Source organism: Rana temporaria, chromosome 11 (assembly GCF_905171775.1).
Source record: "Rana temporaria chromosome 11, aRanTem1.1, whole genome shotgun sequence".
NCBI classification, from domain to species: Eukaryota; Metazoa; Chordata; class Amphibia; order Anura; family Ranidae; genus Rana; species Rana temporaria.
In genome coordinates this window covers 51,010,387-51,032,973 of record NC_053499.1, presented here as the reverse complement: position 1 = coordinate 51,032,973, position 22,587 = coordinate 51,010,387, and the positions used below count along the sequence as shown (strand labels likewise).

At 43.5% G+C, this 22,587-nt stretch overlaps 1 protein-coding gene across 1 annotated transcript in view; it reads left to right on the top strand.

The window, feature by feature from the left end:
• The window catches only part of LOC120916769 (mucin-2-like), a 198,160-nt gene that overhangs the window by 135,289 nt on the left and 40,284 nt on the right, over nucleotides 1–22,587 (top strand). Inside the window, exons 35-38 of the mRNA XM_040327709.1 lie at nucleotides 5,721–5,834; nucleotides 8,651–8,934; nucleotides 10,704–10,878; nucleotides 22,190–22,437. Of these exons, the coding sequence (XP_040183643.1) occupies nucleotides 5,721–5,834; nucleotides 8,651–8,934; nucleotides 10,704–10,878; nucleotides 22,190–22,437 (821 nt within the window). The remainder of the gene's footprint in view (nucleotides 1–5,720; nucleotides 5,835–8,650; nucleotides 8,935–10,703; nucleotides 10,879–22,189; nucleotides 22,438–22,587) is intronic.

Here is a 22,587-nt window from a genome sequence, read left to right as displayed (position 1 = left end):
TTAAGCGATACCCTTTACCCAGGCAGACCTATAATCCCAGGTATTGTTATGCCCACTGAAAATATCTTAGGATGGGTGGAAAATATCCTAAGTGCCGATTCACACTACCGCGACTTGGGATCCGACTTGTGTCGCCCCAAGTCGCGTGACATGAGAAATTCCATTGAAGTGAATGAGAGCCGTCTTAATGTACACTACTGAAGTCGCTCCGACTTCAGAAAAGGTTCCTGTACTACTTCAATCCGACTTGTAGGCAACTTGTAGGCAACTTGTACCCATTAATTTCAATGGAAGTTGCCTCCAAAGTCGGATCACTGTCTTAACTGAAGCAACTCTACAGGAAAATAAAATAGTTTACTCAGGCAAACCCCTCCCTCCCACAGAGCCGATTATTCTGTGATTGGCCACAGTCAGGCCTCGTACACACGACCGAGTTTCTCGGCAAAAAACAGCAAGAAACTTGCTGGGAGATATTTTTTTGCCGAGGAAACCGGTCGTGTGTACATTTTCGTTGAGGAAACTGTCGAGAAACTCGACGAGCCAAAAAAAGAGCATGTTCTCTATTTCCTTGACTGGAATGGAGAAAATTGGCTTGTCAAGTTCCTCGACAGTCTAACAAGGAACTCGACGAGGAAAACGATGTGTTTCGCCCGTCGAGTTCCTTGGTCGTGTGTACGAGGCTTCAAAGTCACCTGTCCTGGAGGCAACTTTAAGTTGCGTTGTAAGTTGCTCCAAGTCGCGCTGAAGTCGCCTTGCAAAGTCGCGCTGTAAGTCGGGTTGCCCCTGTGTGAACCGGCACTTAAACCCCTGGTCTGTAAAATCCACCTAGATACATCCTATGCATTAAGGTGAAAAAAAAGCCTGGCTGTCATGGGCCCCCCAGCCCCCCCATTTTACTTACCTGAGCCAGTTCACCTGCTCTGCATGTCCCCCGGTGTCCTCTTCTCCACGGAGTCTCGGCATTGATTGGCTAGATTGATAGCAGCGCAGCCATTGGCTCCCGCTGCTGTCAATCAAATCCAATGATGTGGCCGCTGGGGGGGCGGGGCTAAGTCATACACTCGGCCTCTATGGACGCCGACTGTATGACACAGGAGCACGCCCACAAGCTAACCCCCTCAGGATAGAGTCTCCCAGAGGGAGTTAGCTATTTCGGGGAGGAGCCGCAAGAGCCGCCGAGGGACCCCAGAACAGCAGGATCTAGGGCCACTCTGTGCAATACGATCTGCACAGTGGAGGTAAGTATAACATGTTTGTTATTTAAAAAAAAAAAGAACTTTACAACCACTGATCTCCTAAATAAACTCACTGTCATTGGCCCTGTACCTGAAGGAATCATTCTAGCTACCATGGATGTGGAGTTTTTCTATACCAACATTCCGCATGATGACGGCATTGCAGCCTGCCGGTGCTGTGTTCAGAGATTGGAACAATCTAATAACCTATTGTTTCTCTCTTTCAAATGTTTTTAACAAGGAAATTAATGGTCTTGTCCTTCCCTCACGGCACAGTTTGCACCCAAATGGGATGTCCGGGGGCGCTTGACAATACGTCGTACTTGACATTAAACATCTAGAATTGTTCACATTTGATGGTTATTGTTGCTCTATTCATACTTTTTTCAAACGATTAACTAGATCCTAGTGTATATATACTGTAGATATTGTTAATTTTTATTATTTTTCTCTCTGATAAGCTTCAATAAAAATATTAAACAAGAAATTGGAACAGTCTAATGATCCATTTACCCAGTTAATAACATTTATTCTGACCTACAACTACTTTCCCTTTCACCAAGACCTCTACCCCAATACATAAACCCTTTTTGGCTTAAATAGAGGAGGAGTACCTAGTCACATACCGCAGAAAACCCATGGCCTACTTTTGCTTCATTGATGGTACAGTGGAACCTCGGATTGCGATTAACGCGGTTAATGAGTGTTTCACAATATGAACACTGTATTTTTAAAAATCCTAACTCGGTTTTCGAGTGTTGTCTTGCAAAACGAGTAGGATTCAAGCCAAAGTGGTGTACAGTACCGCATTTGGCCTGAGGTGGGGTGGGGGTGGGGGGCGCCGTTTGGAACTGTTCGGAAAGACTCGGAAATACTCCGTTCCCAAGCCTTTCCGAGGTTTGTCAAGGTCAGCCGAGCTGTCCTTGGGCCTTTCCGTGTGTTTCCGAAGCTCTCCGGCTCCCCCCACCTCTGGCCACATGCAGTATTGCATGCCATTGAAGTCAATGAGGAACAAACTATTTTAATTTCCATTGACTTCAGTGGGGAAACTCACTTTGATATGCGGGTATTTTGGATTACGAGCATTCTCCTGGAAGGGATTATGCTTGTAATCCAAGGTTCACTGTACTTTGATTAGCTGGATGACAAGTGAGGGGGATCTTTACCAATTTCACAGAACTTCAACAACTTCCACCACACAAGAATTTTCCATTCACATTTGTCATGCAACTTTGGACATCAAAGTCGCATGACAAGTTGCACCCTATTCTTTTCATTCAAATCGGTGCAACTGAAAGTCTCATTGACTTTGATAAGGTGCCTGCACTACTTTGTTGCGACTTTTGATGCGACTTTGATCCATAGAATGTAATGGTGTATAAGAATCGCAGCAAAAGTCATATCAAAGTCAAAGTACAGTTAAATTGAACCACTCACACACAGTAATTAACTTCCTAGACACTGCAAAACATATTAAAAGGAACATCAATCTACAGAACTCCCACAGACTCTACCACATATCTCAATCATTACAGCTTTTATCCCAGACACATAAAATAACCTGCCATCTACATCAATAAGATGCAATCATGGCTGCTCCAAAAAGCCTCTATCCCACGTGGAGGGTGCGAGCCCTGTAGTCATTCAGGTGCTTAGAACAAAAGGCTGGACGGCCGCACTCCTGTGCAATGTCTTTATTCAAATAACGGATACAAAGGTGAACTACAGATACAAGCTAACATGTTTTACACCAAAGTCGGGTTCTTCATACCGTGAAAAGAGGGGCTGCAATGAGATTGTAAAGTTTATACACAAACTCCAAACTGTGAACCAAGGTTCTAAATCAGGGATTTTGTTTTATGCGCACTATGTGCCAGTTTGATTTTAATACATTTTCAGAACTCTAAAAGCAAAAAGCCTGTTTTTTTTTTTTGGTTTGTTTTTTAACCAAAAATTATGGAAAGCTCAAAGAACAATAGCTGTATTTTCTTCTGTGGACATTTAAAAAAGAATGTCATTTGAGGTTAGAACTCTGCCTGAAATCCTTATCTGTGAGTTATGTGGCCCAAAAACACCTTTAAACTCTTATCTCTTATACAATATAGTACTAAATCCTTTACTACTAAGGCCCCTTTCACACCTGTGGACCGTGTGTCCGCTTTTTCATCCAACAGTTCACAGATGAAAAAGGGACATACATTGATCCCTATGACATAGCGGGTGTCAGTGGATGAACATCCCGATCTCATCCGGGTCCGCAATCCTCCGATTCTGCAGACGGAGGAAAATCCTATTTTTCCATCCATCTGCGTATCGGATCGGGTGAACACGGAAAGACGGTCCGTGTTCATCCGATCTGCCCATAGGGGAGAGTGGAGATCTCGCAGGGTGGTCCCTGCACAGTGTGCAGAGACCGCCCTGTCATCCTCCGGCTCAGCGGGGATCAGCGGCGCAATCCCCACTGAGCAAGCGGAAGGTCCACGGGGCGGATCATCACAGATCCGTCCCGTGTGAAAGGGCCCTAAGGGCCTTAAGCAAACTGGAAGTTTTTAATGTTACTCCTAGGGGCATCTGGTGTTTTTTTTTTTCTGCCTCTAAATGCCCCTCTCTGTTAGCATATGTGTCCATGCACACATAGGGGTTTTGAGGAATTTAGAGGCAGAAAATCAAACACTGCCAGTGCCTCCAGAAGCAGCAGTGTTTTGGCAGAAAAAAAGCTTGACGTGTGAAAAAGCATCTGAATGTGCTTCAACGCTAGGCGCATTTAGCCCTTGAGCGCTAATTCATTTGAATGGACAACATAAATGATTATTCTAGGCCAATGAAATGAAGTAACGTCCAAGCGCTTGATGAACCTAAATGCACACGTTTACAAGTGTTAATTGTTAGATCTGCCAAAACGCCAGAAGGAAAGACATCTAGGAGAGCTAGGCAAATGCCCTGTGTGCATGAGGCCAAACTGTCCCAATAAAAAAATACATATATATATATATATATATATATATATATATATATATATATATATATATATATATATATATATATATATTAGTATATTTAAATAAAAATGTGAATGGCTTTGCTCCCCCTTGTAAATTTGTGTATAGCCATGCGGGTTTCTGAAATGTTTTTCAAAAATGTATAAAGCCTGATGGAAGAATCTAAGCTATCCTGAAATCTTGCATCTTTAAAAATTTAAGTTAGCCAAAAAAAAGACTAAACTCCAAAATTTCTGCATATAATTGATAGATTATGAGAAGAACTGAACATCTTTTAGCCTAGGTTCACACTGCTGCGAATTCAAAATCGCGGTAAAATGGGCGATTTTACCGCGATTTCGCGGCCGCGATTTTGCCGCGATTTCGGCCGCAATTTAATGTAAATCGCGGCCCGAAATCGCAAAAAGTAGTACAGGAACTACTTTTTGAAATCGCAGATGCGGCGTCGCACTGATTAGGACAGTGCCATTGCCGACAATTGCCGCCGATTTGAGATGCGATTTGACATGTCAAATCGCATCTCAAATCGTTCCAAATCGTACCCAGTGTGAACCAGGGCTTAAAAAAAAGGGGTACACGATACCCATAGATCAGTTGGAGTATGCCATCTACTTTTTAAACCGACAATACAGAAATGAGGGCCTCATGATTGAATCTTTTTTTAATGAAAAACTGCAATCATGCTCAAGCTGGCCACGGAGATAGTTTCAATAAACAGATGGCAGCTTGGCAGAACCTGTACTGAAGTCAGAAAAGTCATGCCCTTATGCCGCGTACACACGATCAGGCTTTTGCCCGGCCAAATCACATCAGAATTCCATCTGAGAAAAATAGAACATGTTCTATATCTAAACTCCGACGGAATTCCTCGGAATTTCCCATGAAAAAACTCAGATGTGGCTACACACGTTTGGAAAATCCGATTGAAAAAGTCTGTCTGACTTTTTCCATTGGAAATTTACAATCGTGTGTATGCGGCAATAGAGATACCAATAACTTTTTTTTTCTTTAAACATAAGTAAAGAAAGATCAAAATCAATCACTATTGTGCTAACCAGCACCAGTATAATGCTCTGCAAACTCTCCTTACTCCCCTCCCTAACCCCATCCACACAGAAAACAAGGATACCGTGAGCTCAACAAGCTTACCCCCAATACATTTACTCACATCTAAACTTTCTCAAGAGCCTTTGATATGAAAAGTAATCTTTTTTTTTTTTCACATCGGAATTTTTTATTTATTATTGATGAAAAGTAATCTTGGCTACTTTAATCAAGGGACTGATACTATATGCACAAATGTATTGCTTTTAATGGGTGATAAGGATATATGTATTAGCATCATACTATATTTTTTGGGGTTTTCGGTAAGTAGTTTGTCTACAAAATGCACTGACCTTATTATTATTATTTCATTGTAAAAGCTGAAGGTATCACTATATTAGACTGGACTTACATGACTTTTATTCTTGTTTTTTTACTGTAGTACCTACTACCACTTCAACTACCATAACTTCTGTAAATACTACTACACCAGAGAGCATAACTACTTCTGCTACACCTTGTGTGTGTGTTTACAATGGAGTAACTTATCCAAAAGGTAACTACAGTATGCATTTGTGTTTTATCATTTCTACAGATGTTACAATTACATTAAAATGCTGGTTCACATATGGAAAAATTCTGAAGCAAAAGCATGCCCCAAATATTCCTGGTGGCATTCTGACTGTATATACAGTAGACAGTCTAATGATGGAAAATGATAGCATATATTAGGAATTTTAACCACTTGCCGACCGTATGTTAATTTTTTTGTGGTTGAACTGGATGGACTTGTGTCTTTTTTCAACCTGACTAACTATGTAACTATGTATAAACTTACATGCACTGCAGCAAGGTGGCACTGTTGTGCCTGATCACGTTCCCTAATAAGGGATCCAACACCTTTGGGTCTGGGACACGCATGCGCACCGCTTTGATTATACACAGCGGGAACTCATCTGCGGGTACCACGGACTCGATATCTGCCAGCACCCGCCGATTATCCAGCACAGAGGCAGAACGGCAATCTGCCTATATAAACATGCCAGATCACCGTAAAAGCACCTCCCACAGTACACAAACACAACAGTACACAAACACACTAGCTAAGCACACAAGTAATTGCTTTGATTGCCCCTGATGTTTAACCCCTTCCCAGTCAGTGTTATTAGAACAGTGCATAATTTTGGCACTGATCACTGTATTAGTGTCACTGGTTCCCCAAAAAGTGTCAAAAGTGTCAGTTAGTGTCCGACTGTCCACCGCAATATCACAGTCCTGTTATAAGTCGCCATCACTAGTAAAAATAAATAAATAAAAATATCCCATAGTTTGTAGACGCTATAACTTTTTCCAAACCAATAAATATACGCTTATTGTGTTGAATATGTAACAGAATACATATTGGCCTAAATTTATGAAGAAATTCGATTTTCTTTCAGTTTTTTTATGTTTTATAGAAGAAAGTCAAAAATGATGTATCTTTTTTCACAATTGTCAGTCTTTTTTTTCGGTAGTGCACATTTCTAGTTTATAGCGAAAAAAAATTAAATCACAGAGGTGATAAAATACCACCAAAATAAAGCTCTATTTGTAGGAAAAAAGGACATACATTTTATTTGGGTACAGCGTTGCACGATCGTATGACAATTGTCAGTTAAAAATGGCCTGGTCATGAAGGGATAAATCTTTCAGAGCTTAAGAGGTTAAAGAAATCTGTCAGCATTTTTGCTTGTTTCTGAAAGTGCGACCTTTGGAGCTGGCACCCTTATTCTGAACTTACTACTTGGGGGTTCATTTACTTGGCCTTACAAGCTTGTATATATCAGATTTTAGAAAATGCTGCTATGCACATACTGGGCCAGATTAAGAAAGATCAGCGGATCTTTCTGCTGGCGTAACGTATCTCATTTACGTTACGCCGCCGCAAGTTTTTCAGGCAAGTGCTTTATTCACAAAGCACTTGCCTGTAAAGTTGCGGCGGCGTAGCGTAAATCCCCCAGCGGAATTCAAATTCGGCGGGTAGGGGGCCTGTATCATTTAAATGATGCGCGTCCCCGCGCCGAACGAACTGTGCATGCGCCGGCCGCGACTGAATCCCAGTGCGCATGGTCCAAATGACTTCGGCAAATCGACATGCTTTCGACGTGAACGTAAATTACGTCCAGCCGTACTCGGCGTGGGAACGACGGCCATACTTAACATAGGATACGCCGCACATACCCCTCATATAGCAGGGGTAACTTTACGCCGGAAAAAGCCGAACGCAAACGACGTAAAAAAAAGCACCGGGCGGTCGTTCGTTTCTGAATCGATGTTAATACTAATTTGCATATTCCTCGCGTAAACAAACGGAAGTGCCACCTAGCGGCCAGTGTGAAATTGCAGCCTAAGATCCGACGGTGTAAGTCACTTACACCTGTCGGATCTTAGGGATATCTATGCGTAACCTGATTCTATGAATCAGGCGCATAGATACAATGACGTATCAGGAGATACGCCGTCGTATCTCTTTTCTGAATCCGACCCACTGACTTGAAAGGGCACTGACTGTACAAGTGATAAAGTAGCTTTAAATCTTTCATCAACAACAAGTCAACAATAGCAGCAGCCATGTTTCTACATGTCGGATCCAACTTAAAATGACCCTGTTACAGCAAATAGGCAAACTGCTACATATTGAGGTACCTACTGTATACCTAACGACAGCTGCCTACCATACATTCCTGACATGGCCAAATCTCAAACAATTCTAACAGGAAAAGCTTTGGCGCTTTTTGTCTATTAAAAATACTTTATAATTCTGTTTGCTTTTAAATTTGAACTTTGAAATTTTAATTTGGCTATGGAATCAATGGAATTTCTGTTTAAAATTTGTACATTCAAGAAAATGTTTCCAAAAATAAGATCAAGCAAACCTCAACAGTGGCTGGAATTTTTTCTCCCCTAGGTGGACTTCATATGATTAGAATTTATTGTATGCTGCTAGTCAGCTGTATCTAAAATATTTGAAAGTGAGTGTAATTAATATGACATAGAGCCCAGGTTCACACTGGGCTGCGGGAGTGAAGCTGTGCGAGTTTAGCTGAACTCGCACGATTTCACTCCCACTGGCAGTCCCGATTTCGGCCGCGATTAGAGAGACATCTGTGTGAAATCGCAAAAAGTAGTACAGAAACTACTTTTTTAAATCGGTACAGCGCCGCAGATCCGGCGTCGCACCGATTAGGACGGTGCCATTGCAAGCGAATGCTGCCGATTTGAGATGCGATCTGACATGTCAAATCGCATCTCAAATCGTACCAATGTGAACCAGGGCAGAGAAGGATGGATATGTAAATTAAATACATTGGAATTGTTTGTTTTCATCTTCAGGTGAAATTAAAAGTGGAGCAGTTGGGGAATTATGCTATAAAATAGTTTGCAGTGAAACATGTACCACAGAGTCGCAGAGCTGGGTTTGTGAAACAGCAACTCCAACATCTACTACAAGTACACCAGCAAGCTCAACTACCACTACCACCTCACAGAGCACAACTGCTCCAAAATTCACATCACCAGAAACAAACAGTACTATAAAACAATCAACACATATCACTGTTACAAGTTCTACAGTCCTCACACCTCCACCTGATTGTTTGCTTGTGCCCCCTCGTAAGGTGAGTAATTCCTCCATATCTTATATTGTAATTGCAAACGCTAAAGTAAATCTATGTAGGGTTATATCATTTAAAGTGATTGTAAAGGAAAAAAACTCTGTGTAGACCCCCTAATACACATCTGTGCCCCCTCTTGAGCCAGCGCTGTGCATGGGAGCCTCGGCTCTACCAGACTCTCTCTCCTCATTGGCTTTCAATCACAGCCAGTCAGGATAAAGCATGGGCGTGATTGAACCAGGTTCTGTAGCTAGCACATACCAGTGCCCCTGTAGCAAGTGACTTGCTATGGTAGCACTGAGAGGAGGGGAGGGGCAAGGAACGCCCGTGGAGGACCCAAAAGAAGAAGGATCAGGGCTGCTCTGTGCAAAACCATTAAACAAAGCAGGTAAGTATATCATGTTTTTTATTTTTATTTTTAATTCAGGCTTTTATTATCACTTTAAGCACCCGCTTAAGCTCTGCTGTTACATGGCGGCCTCTCTACGCAGAATCATATATATATATATATATATATATATATATATATATATACATGATTCTGCTCCTTCAGGTAGGGGCGCGCGCGCAACTTCTGCTGTGATTAATCACCGCAGAAGTCTATCAGTACCAGTCAATGGATGACTGCCAGCACCCGCTGGTCAGCAAGGAGACAGACAGGATGAAGCTCTTCCTTTGAAAACAAGGCAGAGCTCTGTCCTGTCAGCGGGGATGTGCTGGATTTTGTTTCCCTGTAAAGGGAATAAAACCAGCACATCCCTTAGTGAAAGCACCACATAGTAAACACAAAAACAATGGTTAGGTACACATTTAACCCTTTGATCACCCTAGATGTTTAACCCACTTCCCAGTATAGCACCCCTTTACCGCCAACGGCGCAACACCCCAGTGTGAAAGTAGCCCTAAGCCTCGTACACATGATCAGATTTCCATCGGACAAAGGGTAGGACTTTTATCTGAAGGGCGTGGTTTTTCAGCTCTTTAGCACCACCCTGCTAATGTTGTGTTATGGTGAGCATTGCTTCTGAGCATGCGTGTTTGTACTTTGGAGTTTTGTCCGAAGGACTTGCGTACACACAATCGGATAATCAGACAACACACATTTGTTGTCAGAAAATTTTAAAGTGTGCTATCCAACATTTTTTGGCGGAAAATCCAACAAAAATTGCCCGATGGAGCGAACAAATGGTCGGATTTTCTGACAACAGCCTGCCATCACACAATTCCTGTCTGAAAATCCGATCGTGTGTACAGGCTTATATGATCACCAGGTCATAGAGAACATGGTATTCACGTGGCTTTTTTGATACTAAAGGGTGATCACATGGCTTTGTTTATCCATGAAGGATTTCATTTCATGCATGCCAAAGGGTTTAGGCAAGCTGGCATTCATTGAACCTTGAGATATTGATCTGTGTGAAGGATCCATGGACTCCATATGATGGCTGCCTGTCAAAATATAAAATATTTATATGCAACGTTTTTTTTCTTTCCTGAGCATAACGGAAAAAAAAGAGGAAACATTTACAAATTCAGTAAATGTTTTAAAGGGTGTATAGTTAAAAAAATATATTCTTATGGGCCTATACAACGATTCCACATTGTAGTTACATAAACTTCAAATATCTCAATTTAATTTACAGGTAAAGGAAAGTTTATATGTAGTAATGCTTTCACATAATGTATATAATTTACATTTTTGTTTTTTAGGTTTAGTGATTTTCTTATCTAGACTGATATATTACCAATTCTGAACTCTTTTATTTCTTCAGTATAATGAAACCTGGAAAATAGACAACTGCACTGTGGGTACATGTTTAGGAGGCACCTCAGTTAGTATTACAAGCATTACGTGTAAACCTCAACCTCCAATTACATGTGTTAATGGCTTCCCACCAATAGCTGTAACCGATGATGACCAATGCTGCCAGCACTGGGAGTGTCAATGTAAGTATTTTATATCTGCATAATATCAGTAGCTTTTGCTATTTGACCTATTAAAGAAGTAAGAAAAATACATGCATGTACGACATGACCAGCCATTTGTGTATGGCTGGAGTTCTGCACAGGGTAATTCTTCCAGGCCATTTTCAGTTTAGAGTTAAATGTGGGCTCTGGCATTAGAAATATTGCTTTCCCTCTAACATTCATGGCAATATCTGACTTGAGGTGCAAAATACTGTTTATTTACATATGCTTGCAGGACCCACATGCGCGCAGCGCACTTGCATTTGCAAGTGAGCATGCGCATACTTGCCAACAGTCCCTGAATTTCCTGGGACATGTTCCAGAATCCCAAAAATCTGCCTCTGTTATGAATATTTAGAGGGAATTATATTCCTTGGGTCCCATCTGTTCATTCACAGGAGCCCGAATGGCTGTAGCATAGAGGGACTTTTTTTGGGGGAAATATTGGCAACTGTGCATGGGGGAAAGGCAGTGCTCTATTTTTATTTATTTTTTTATACTTTTTTTTTATTCAAATTTATTGCTATCACAAGGGGTGAACACCACTCACTGTGATAGCTTGGGCAGTGACAGGTATCCTTTACTGGGAGACACAGATGCACCAAAGTGGCACATCTATGCATGCACCAAACTGCACTACCACATGCACAGGACAAGAGGTCTCAGACCACCTTCATGGCACCCAGGAGGAAGGAGGTGAAGTGAAGAAAATCAGCATATAGTTACATAGTTACATAGTTACATAGTTAGTCAGGTTGAAAAAAGACACAAGTCCATCCAGTTCAACCTCAAAAAAATAAACAAACAAAATAAAAAACACAATACAATCCCATACACCCAACTCCATACCCACAGTTGATCCAGAGGAAGGCAAAAAACCCCAGCAGAGCATGATCCAATTTGCTACAGCAGGGGAAAAAATTCCTTCCTGATCCCCGAGAGGCAATCGGATTTACCCTGGATCAACTTTACCTACAAATCTTAGTACTCAGTTATTTTATGTACATTTAGGAAAGAATCCAGGCCTTTCTTAAAGCAATCTACTGAGCTGGCCAGAACCACCTCTGGAGGGAGTCTGTTCCACATTTTCACAGCTCTTACTGTGAAAAAACCTTTCCGTATTTGGAGGTGAAATCTCTTTTCCTCTAGACGTAAAGAGTGCCCCCTTGTCCTCAGTGTTGACCGTAAAGTGAATAACTCAACACCAAGTACACTGTATGGACCTCTTATATATTTGTACATGTTGATCATATCCCCCCTAATTCTCCTCTTCTCAAGAGTGAATAGATTTAGTTCTTCTAATCTTTCCTCATAGCTGAGCTCCTCCATGCCTCTTATCAGTTTGGTTGCTCTTCTCTGCACTTTCTCCAGTTCTCCGATATCCTTTTTGAGAACTGGTGCCCAAAACTGAACTGCATATTCCAGATGAGGTCTTACTAATGATTTGTACAGGGGCAAAATGATATCTCTGTCTCGGGAGTCCATACCTCTCTTAATACAAGAAAGGACTTTGCTCGCTTTGGAAACCGCAGCTTGGCATTGCATGCCATTATTGAGCTTATGATCAACTAAAACCCCCAGATCCTTCTCCACTACAGATCCCCCCAGTTGTACTCCCCCTAGTATGTACAGTAGGTGAAGCCGATTTTGTGTCAATCTCGCTCTCTTTCTCAGCGAGATTGAGCACCTACGAGCCCCATCGCGGGAGCCAGCGCCGAGCTGGCTTGCCGCGATGGAGACAGAGCCGTCATAGAAGCGACGGGAGATCCGACTTGGATTCCCGCCAATTCTACACGTGTGCGGCGTTTGTTATGAATCCTGAGGGGGAAGTCCCCGCCGGATTTTAAATAAAAATCCGGCATGGGTCCCCCCCCTCAGGAGCATACCGGGCCCTTAGGTCTGTTATGGGTTGTAAGGAGAGCCCCCCCTACGCCGAAAAAAACGGCGTAGGGGGTCCCCCTACAATCCATACCAGACCCGTATCCAAAGCACGCTACCCGGCCAGCCAGGAAGGGAGTGGGGACGAGCGGGCGCCCCCCCCCCCTCCTGAGCCGTACCAGGCTGCATGCCCTCAACATGGGGGGGTTGGGTGCTCTGGGGCAGGGGGGCGCACTGCGGCCCCCCCACCTCAGAGCACCCTGTCCCCATGTTGATGAGGACAGGGCCCCTTCCCGACAACCCTGGCCGTTGGTTGTCGGGGTATGCGGGCGGGAGGCTTATCGGAATCTGGGAGCCCCCTTTAATAAGGGGGCCCCCAGATACCGGCCCCCCACCCTAAGTGAATGAGTATGGGGTACATCGTACCCCTACCCATTCACCTGCAAGAAAAGTGGTAAAAACACAAATAAACCACACAGTGTATTAAAATATTTTATTTTTCTGCTCCGGAGGCCGCCCCCTGTCTTCTTTATTAGCTCTTTTACCAGGGGGGGCTTCTTCTTTGACGTCTTCGGGTGGGTGGGGGCCGCCGTCTGGTTCTCTTCCACCGCCGGGGGGGGGTGGCTTTTAAAAAAGCCCCCACCCCCCCGGCGGGTTAACTCCGGCGTCTTCGGCGGGGCTCTTCTTCTTCCGCTATCCCGACGGGTCTTCTCAACTCTCCGGGGTTCTCCTTCTGTCTTCGCCGCTCTCCGCTGTTGACTCGTCGCACCCCGGTTCTTCGTCTCGCAGTCCGGTCCCTTCTTCCGTGCTGTACGTCTTCTTCTGTGCTGTGAGTTCTTCTTCCGCGCTGTGACGTCATGTTCTTCACTTCTCTTCTTCTCCCCATGTTGACTCGCCGGTCCTCCTCGCTGAAATGACGGATGCGCGCCTTGCATCGGACCTATATAGGCCTCGCAGTCCCATCATGCTCTGTACCTACCCATGTGATACCTACCCACGTGGGTAGGTATCACATGGGTAGGTACCAGAGCATGATGGGATTGTGAGGCCTATATAGGTCCGATGCAAGGCGCGCATCCGTCATTTCAGCGAGGAGGACCGGCGAGTCAACATGGGGAGAAGAAGAGAAGTGAAGAACATGACGTCACAGCGCGGAAGAAGAACTCACAGCACAGAAGAAGACGTACAGCACGGAAGAAGGGACCGGACTGCGAGACGAAGAACCGGGGTGCGACGAGTCAACAGCGGAGAGCGGCGAGACCCCCCGGATAGCGGAGAAGACCCGTCGGGATAGCGGAAGAAGAAGAGCCCCGCCGAAGACGCCGGAGTTAACCCGCCGGGGGGGTGGGGGCTTTTTTAAAAGCCACCCCCCCCGGCGGTGGAAGAGAACCAGACGGCGGCCCCCACCCACCCGAAGACGTCAAAGAAGAAGCCCCCCCTGGTAAAAGAGCTAATAAAGAAGACAGGGGGCGGCCTCCGGAGCAGAAAAATAAAATATTTTAATACACTGTGTGGTTTATTTGTGTTTTTACCACTTTTCTTGCAGGTGAATGGGTAGGGGTACGATGTACCCCATACTCATTCACTTAGGGTGGGGAGGCCGGTATCTGGGGGCCCCCTTATTAAAGGGGGCTCCCAGATTCCGATAAGCCTCCCGCCCGCATACCCCGACAACCAACGGCCAGGGTTGTCGGGAAGGGGCCCTGTCCTCATCAACATGGGGACAGGGTGCTCTGAGGTGGGGGGGCCGCAGTGCGCCCCCCTGCCCCAGAGCACCCAACCCCCCCATGTTGAGGGCATGCAGCCTGGTACGGCTCAGGAGGGGGGGGGGCGCTCGCTCGTCCCCACTCCCTTCCTGGCTGGCCGGGTAGCGTGCTTTGGATACGGGTCTGGTATGGATTGTAGGGGGACCCCCTACGCCGTTTTTTTCGGCGTAGGGGGGCTCTCCTTACAACCCATAACAGACCTAAGGGTCTGGTATGCTCCTGAGGGGGGGACCCATGCCGGATTTTTATTTAAAATCCGGCGGGGACTTCCCCCTCAGGATTCATAACACGCCGCACACGTGTAGAATTGGCGGGAATCCAAGTCGGATCTCCCGTCGCTTCTATGACGCGCTTGCTGGGATGTGCTGTCACTATTCCAGTGAGTGTGAGATGCCGGCGAGATCTTGGCACCCTGTCGCCGAGAATCAGCGCGACGCTGTCGTGCTAAAAGCACAATATCACAAACACCTACTGTATGATGCATGCATATTCTTAGCCCCCAAGTGCATAACTTTACATTTATCAACATTAAACCTCATCTGCCACTCAGTCGCCCAATTAGACAGAGCATTGAGGTCGGCTTGTAAATTGGAGACATCCTGCAAGGACGTTATTCCACTGCATAGCTTGGTGTCATCTGCAAAGACAGAAATGTTACTTTTTTTTCCAGATCCAATATCATTTATAAATATATTGAAAAGTAAGGGTCCCAGCACTGAACCTTGGGGTACACCACTGATAACATTGGACCATTCAGAGTAAGAATCATTAACCACGACTCTCTGAATTCTGGCTTTCAGCCAATTTTCTATCCATTTACAAACTGATATATCCAATCCTGTAGACCTTACCTTACACATGAGCCGTGTGTGCGGAACTGTATCGAACGCTTTTGCAAAATCCAAATATATCACGTCCACAGCCACGCCTCTGTCCAGGGTTTTACTTACCTCTTCATAAAAGGAAATCAGGTTTGTCTGACAACTTCTGTCTTTCATGAATCCATGTTGTCTGCTGCTTAAATAGTTTTTTTCCTGCAAGAACTCATCCATGTGGTCTTTTATTAAACGTTCCAGTATCTTCCCAACTATAGAAGTTAGACTAACAGGTCTATAGTTACTTGGTAAAGACTTTGTTCCCTTTTTAAATATAGGCACCACATTGGCTCTACGCCAATCCAGTGGTACTATTCCTGTCATTAATGAGTCCCTAAATATTAGATACAGTGGCTTTGAAATGACAGAGCTCAACTCACCTAGGATCCGTGGGTGGATGCCATCTGGTCCAGGTGCTTTATCCACCTTTATTCTGTCTAAATATTTCTGGACCATATCACTTTTGAGCCATTGTGGATTTGGGTCTGTGTCACTCCCACCCCCATTTTGGACATGAGCTCCCCCATGCTCCATTGTATACACAGAGCTGAAGAAAGCATTTAATAAATTTGCCTTCTCTTTGTCCCCAGTCACCCACTCTAGATTATTTTGTAAGGGGCCTACATGCTCAGACTTCACCTTTTTACTATTAATATATTTAAAGAATTTTTTGGGGTTTGTCCTACTATCTTTTGCAATCTGTCGTTCATTTTGAATTTTTGCATCCTTGATTTCCTTTTTACATATCCTGTTATATTCTTTGTAACATTTAAACAACACTAGTGTTCCTTCATTTTTATATTTTTTAAAAGCTACTTTCTTATTGTTTATAGCTTTTTTAACTTTGCCCGTGAGCCACATAGGTTTTATTTTTAGCCTTTTAAACTTATTGCCCATGGGAACATACTTTGCAGTGAGGTTCCACACAGTCATTTCTGTTCTGTGTTCATCTGTGTCAATAGTCCCTCCCAGTCCAAGTCCTGGAGAGCAGCCCTCATCCTTGGAAAATTTGCTCTCTTAAAATTTAGGGTTTTAATATTTCCTGTATGTATTTCCTGCTTATAGTTAACATTAAATGAAATCATGTTATGATCACTGCTACCCAGGTGTTCCTTTATCTGAACATTAGTAATAAGCTCTGCATGGTTTGAGATTATCAGGTCCAACAGAGCATCATTCCTAGTTGGGGCCTCAATAAACTGCACCATAAAATTGTCCTGCAATAGGTTTTTAAATTTTTGTCCTTTAACTGTCCCAGAAGTGCCATTAATCCAGTCAATTTCTGGGTAGTTAAAATCCCCCATTATTATCACCGTCCCAGCCCTTGCAGCCCTTTCCATCTGTGCAAGGAGCTGAGTCTCCACCTCCTCATTAACATTGGGTGGTTTATAACAAACTCCAATGATTAATTTTGAACTACGCACATCTGTATGCAGTTCCACCCATAATACTTCAGCCTCACCACACTCTCCATCAACCAGGTTCTCTTTCACGCTTGCTTTGAGGTCACTTCTCACATAGAGACAGACCCCTCCACCTTTCCTTTTTACCCTGTCTTTCCGAAAGAGAGCATAGCCAGGAATATTAATAGCCCAGTCATGTGAGGATTGAAGCCAAGTTTCAGCAATACCGATTACATCATAGCTCTCCTCATGCACCAGAGCTTCCAACTCACCTGTTTTGCTTGGCAGACTTCTGGCATTGGTGAACAAACACTTAAATGTATTGTTACATTTTTCTCTAGTGTTTTTCATATAATTTATAGTAGTACAAATGGCACTATTATTTCCAATGGCTGTTTGCAACATGGGAACTTTCTTGTCACCTGCCATGACCCTCCCCCCATCTATCCCCATTCCACTCTCCATTAATGTCTGACCCCTAGCTGACCTGTGTACCCGATGTAATTCTAGTTCACCCTCCCCCCTCAATCCTAGTTTAAATACTCCTCCAGCATTCCCATAAACCTCTCCCCCAGCACAGCAGACCCCCTTCCATTCAAGTGCAAACCGTCCTTAGCATATAGGTTGCACCCCAATGAAAAGTCATCCCAGTGCTCTAGAAACCCAAATCCCTCCTTCCTACACCAGGTCTTTAGCCATGCATTCAGCTCTCTAATCTCCCCCTGCCTTTCCTGTGTTGCGCATGGCACAGGCAATATTTCAGAGAATATCACCTTGGAGGTCCTTCCCTTCATCTTGCAGCCTAGTTCTTTAAATTGATTCTTAAGGAGCCTCCACCTTCCATGTATACTGTCATTGGTTCCAACGTGGACCAAGACAGCTGGTTCATGCCCAGCCCCTCCCAGTAATTTATCCACCCGGTCCACCACATGCCGAACCCTGGCACCAGGGAGACAGCAAACCATTCGGTTGAAGCGATCCTGGCGACAAATTATTCTATCAGTCCTTCTGATTATAGAATCCCCTATTACCACCAACTGTCTAGGCCTACCTGCACTCCCCTCCCCACCTCTACTAGATGGGTTGCTCTCCCGGCTGTTAGGGGTAGCAGTAACATCTAGGGCTGCCACCTCTGTGTTTGCCACCTCCACATCATCACCCAAATTGGCAAATTTGTTTTGATGCACAAATACAGGACTGGCCTTCCCTTTCTGCACGCCCCTTCCACTCCCTCTAGCTACATTAACCCATCTCCCTATCTGATAATCCTGACTTGCTCCTCCACCCTCCACATCAACCTTACTGACCACCTGCTCAGCAAGCAGAGAACCCCTTTCAAGGTTGTCATTTCTACCCAGTGTTGCAACTTGCTCCTCCAGATCTCTAATACGAGCTTCCAGAAGGGCAACCTGCTCACATCTGTCACAGCGGTATCCATCTTGGAGCTGTTGCACCAATTTTGCATACATGTGACACACTGTGCACTGAGCAAACCCTTCAACCCTGCTAGCACTCATTTCACAGTTACAATACAATTACTTGTAGGAAGTTTAAGAAGTTACTTACAGTTTTAGAAGACTCCTGTCTTAACTCTTGTTTTAAACTCCTGGTTTTTAACTCATCACTTGTATTCAAAAATCCCACTTCTGATCAGAAATTCCACAGATCTACTCTTAGCAAGGAGCCAGCTCTTATGGAGTTTTTACAGACACTTATATACTCACCTGTTACCAATTAAACACTCCCCTTAATTAGCAGAAAGAAAAAAAAGAAAGCTGTTTAAAAAGTGTCAGAGAAATGAGACAAACAATTCAACACTTTCAAGCACAAACAGTTAAAAGCAGCTAACAGCAAATCCTGGTTTTTAACTCATCACTTGTATTCAAAAATCCCACTTCTGATCAGAAATTCCACAGATCTACTCTTAGCAAGGAGCCAGCTCTTATGGAGTTTTTACAGACACTTATATACTCACCTGTTACCAATTAAACACTCCCCTTAATTAGCAGAAAGAAAAAAAAGAAAGCTGTTTAAAAAGTGTCAGAGAAATGAGACAAACAATTCAACACTTTCAAGCACAGACAGTTAAAAGCAGCTAACAGCAAATCCTGTTTTTTAACTCATCACTTGTATTCAAAAATCCCACTTCTGATCAGAAATTCCACAGATCTACTCTTAGCAAGATGTGCTGAAGGTCTCTGCTGAGCTTCAGGACATTCAGTACATCTGGACAGGTGAGAAATATTATTCTCATCTGGGTGAGGAAGCAGTAAGTGCTGCCCAATAGTACCAAACAAAAGGAAGCACTTAAAAAAAAATCCAATTGTGGTAGAGGGTGGGGGCAGGGCCGTCTTAATAGCATCATGGGCCCCTTGGCAAAAAAATACTCTGGGGCCCCTACAACGATGACAGTGCAGGTAAGCAGACATCAAGTAGGTACGAGGCAGACTGCCTCCCCTGTGTATCTATCACTCTCAGTGCCATCATGGGGCCCCCAATTTTGGGTCAGCGTGGGCTCAATGACCAGCTGCTTTGGAGAATGTGCAGCTGGGGCCCCTGGGCAGTGCCCAGTTGTGCCCTCTCATTAAGACAGCCCTGGGTGGGGGTGGTAGCCAGGTACACTCACATTGTGTTCTGGGGTAAAGGTCTGCTTTAACAAGGGGGGAGGAATAAGGTAAGTAATCTGTAGCTTGAAACTACCCTTTCCTAGAAAAGCTGTTAAACCTTCCTTTGTCGGGGGGTGGGTTGTCATAGTCATGGAGACACACAACTTCTCAATAGCTTCTACAGTCAATCGCAAAATCTTTGGGCAGCACTGAGACTGGAGCAATGTTAGATAGATTGGCTGCTAGGACACAGCTGCCAGCAGCCACAGAAGGAGCATGCATCCTTTGGTGACAACTTTGCTCCTTAAGCGAAGAGATGCTTAGGGAGCATTGCCATCCCAGGTAAGGAAGTTGCATAGAAGAGTCTTACTTGCAGAATAACCAAAATAAAATGCAAGAACACAAAGAACACTTGATATGAACCTACTATAATTCCCCCAAACAGCACAATTAAAGCTGGCCATACACTAGTAGAATTTTGCATGAATGTTCATTTAAGAAATCTTCTCAGTATATTATTATTATTAAACACGATTTATATAGCGCCAACAATTTACGCAGCACTTTACAATGTAGAGGGGGGACAGCACAATTACAGTACAGATCAATACAGGAGGGCCCTGCTCGTAGAGCTTACATTCTAAAGGGAGGGGGGGGTACAAAAGGTAATAGCTGCAGAGAATGATTGGATGGGTAATAGCTGCAGAGAATGATTGGATGGGGGTGGCTCTAGGACAGTTGTTAGGTGGTTGTGGGATAGGCTTCCCTTAATAAATGAGTTTTCAGGGATCTCCTAAAGGTGGACCGGGTAGGGACTGATTGGACATACCGGGGCAGGGAGTTCCAGAGGATGGGAGAGGCTCTATAGAAGTCCTGAAGGCGAGCATCGGAGGAGGTAACAAGGGAGCTAGAGAGGTCCTGGGAGAAGCAGGGGGAGTGATTTGGGTGATATCTGCACTGCAGATGAGGTTGGTGATGTAGATGGGGCGATGTTGTGAATGGCCTTGTATGTTGTGGTTAGCATTTTGAATTTTATACGGTGGGGTAGGGGAAGCCATTGAAGGGATTATATTTTATGATGTCATCAGAGATTCGACAAATGTTGTTCGAAAGTACTTCAAAATTCCATTTGCTTTTAACACTCAATTTTAAAATGAATATAATTGTTATGCCGCGTACACACGATCGATTTTTGGCATGTAAAAAACAATGTTTTTCAGCCTCTATAAAAAACGTTTTTTTTTTCCAACTTCATCATTAAAATGACGTTGCCCACACACGATCGTTAAAAAAAATGCTCTAGCAAAGCGCTGTGACGTACAACATGTACGACAGCACTATAAAGGGGCAGTTCCATGCGGATGACGCCACCCTTGGGGCTGCTTTTGCTGATTTTGTGTTAGTAAAAGACGGTTCGCGCTTTTCTGTCTGTTACAGCGTGATGAATGTGCTTACTCCATTACGAACGCTAGTTTTACCAGAATGAGCGCTCCCGTCTCATAACTTGCTTCTGAGCATGCGCGGGTTTATCACGTCGTTTAAGCCCACACATGATCATTTTTTACAACCCGAAAAACGACACGGTTTAAAACGTTGTTAAAAAATGCAGCATGTTCGAAAACATTTTTTGTTGTTTTTCAGAACCTGAAAAATTATGTGAAGCCCACACACGATCGTTTTAAATTACATTTTTTAAAAACGTTGTTTTTTACATGCCGAAAAACGATCGTGTGTATGCGGCATTAGAATTTCATGCTTTCAAGAAAAAAATAAGAAATAATCCATCCCACTCCTTTGATCTTTTCCTCACTATGGCTGAAAACAATAGTCAATTTCACCCCATTAACTATTAGTAAATTTAACAAACATTCTGAAAACGAAAACTTTTAAAGAAAAGTCTAATGGTGTATAGCCATCCTAAGACTCAAATGCCCTGTACACACGATTGGAATTTCCGATGGGATAAAATCCGATGGAATTTTCCATCGGAATTCCATTCAAGCTGTCTTGCATACACACTGTCAGACCAAATTCCGACCGTCCAAAACACAGCGACGTAAAACACTACGACGAGCCGAAAAAAAATTAAGTTTAATGCTTCCGAGCATGCGTCGACTTGATTCTGAGCATGCGTGTTTTTTTCCACACAGACGATCGGAATTTCCGTAAGGATTTTTTTCCATCGGAAGGATATAAAACATGTTCTATTTCTAAACTCCGACGGAAAAAAGTCCGATGGGGCCCACACAAGGTCGGAATATCTGATGGATAAATTCCATCTGACCTTTTTCGTCGGAAATTCCGATTGTGTGTACAAGGCATAAGAAGTACTAGATGACAATCTTGTTCTTCTACAGAGTATGTACATTACCAGGGAATATACCGTTTGACTCCTGCAGAGTTTGTACATGGGAATATGCTGATAGGAATACTGAATTATGGGCTATTGGTGTGCTGCTCATCCTTTAATGCAAAATCAGTAGGCTGGGGTTGTATCATTGACCAAGTCATGAAGCTATTGCAGTGTCTAATAAAGTCAATTTACAACTCAGTGGTGGTCAAGAACTTGGTTATCAGTTCCTGCATTGCAGGCTGAAGAAAATGACAAATGTATTTTAGCTGAGCATTTACCTGCTTGACTGGAGTTCAGCTTTAATTGAATTCATTAGTTGGGGGAATTATACAAAAATGCATGAATTCCAGATACATAATAACATCTAAAATGGGTTTCCTTGTAATAACTACACATTTTTATTTTGTAGGTCCTTGCTTTGGTTGGGGTGACCCCCATTTTTATACATTTGATGGGACTTCCTATGACTTTCAAGGCACCTGCACTTATACTCTAGTGGAACAAATTATAAAGAAGATTAGTATCTTTGGTGTATACATTGATAATTTTGACTGTGGATCTAAAGACCGAGTATCATGTCCACGTGACATCATTGTGAAATATGAAAATCAGACAATACGCCTTAAAAAAACATTCCAACCAGAACAAAGCGTACAGGTAGGATGGATCTTAGTCATTATATTACCTAAGTAACCAGCAATCCTATGCTTGACAACTGAAATAATATGTTGGTTGATGTAAAAGTGCTTCCATTTGTTATCAAAAAGTGACTGCAATATATTTTTCATTATAATAAAAAAAAATTCT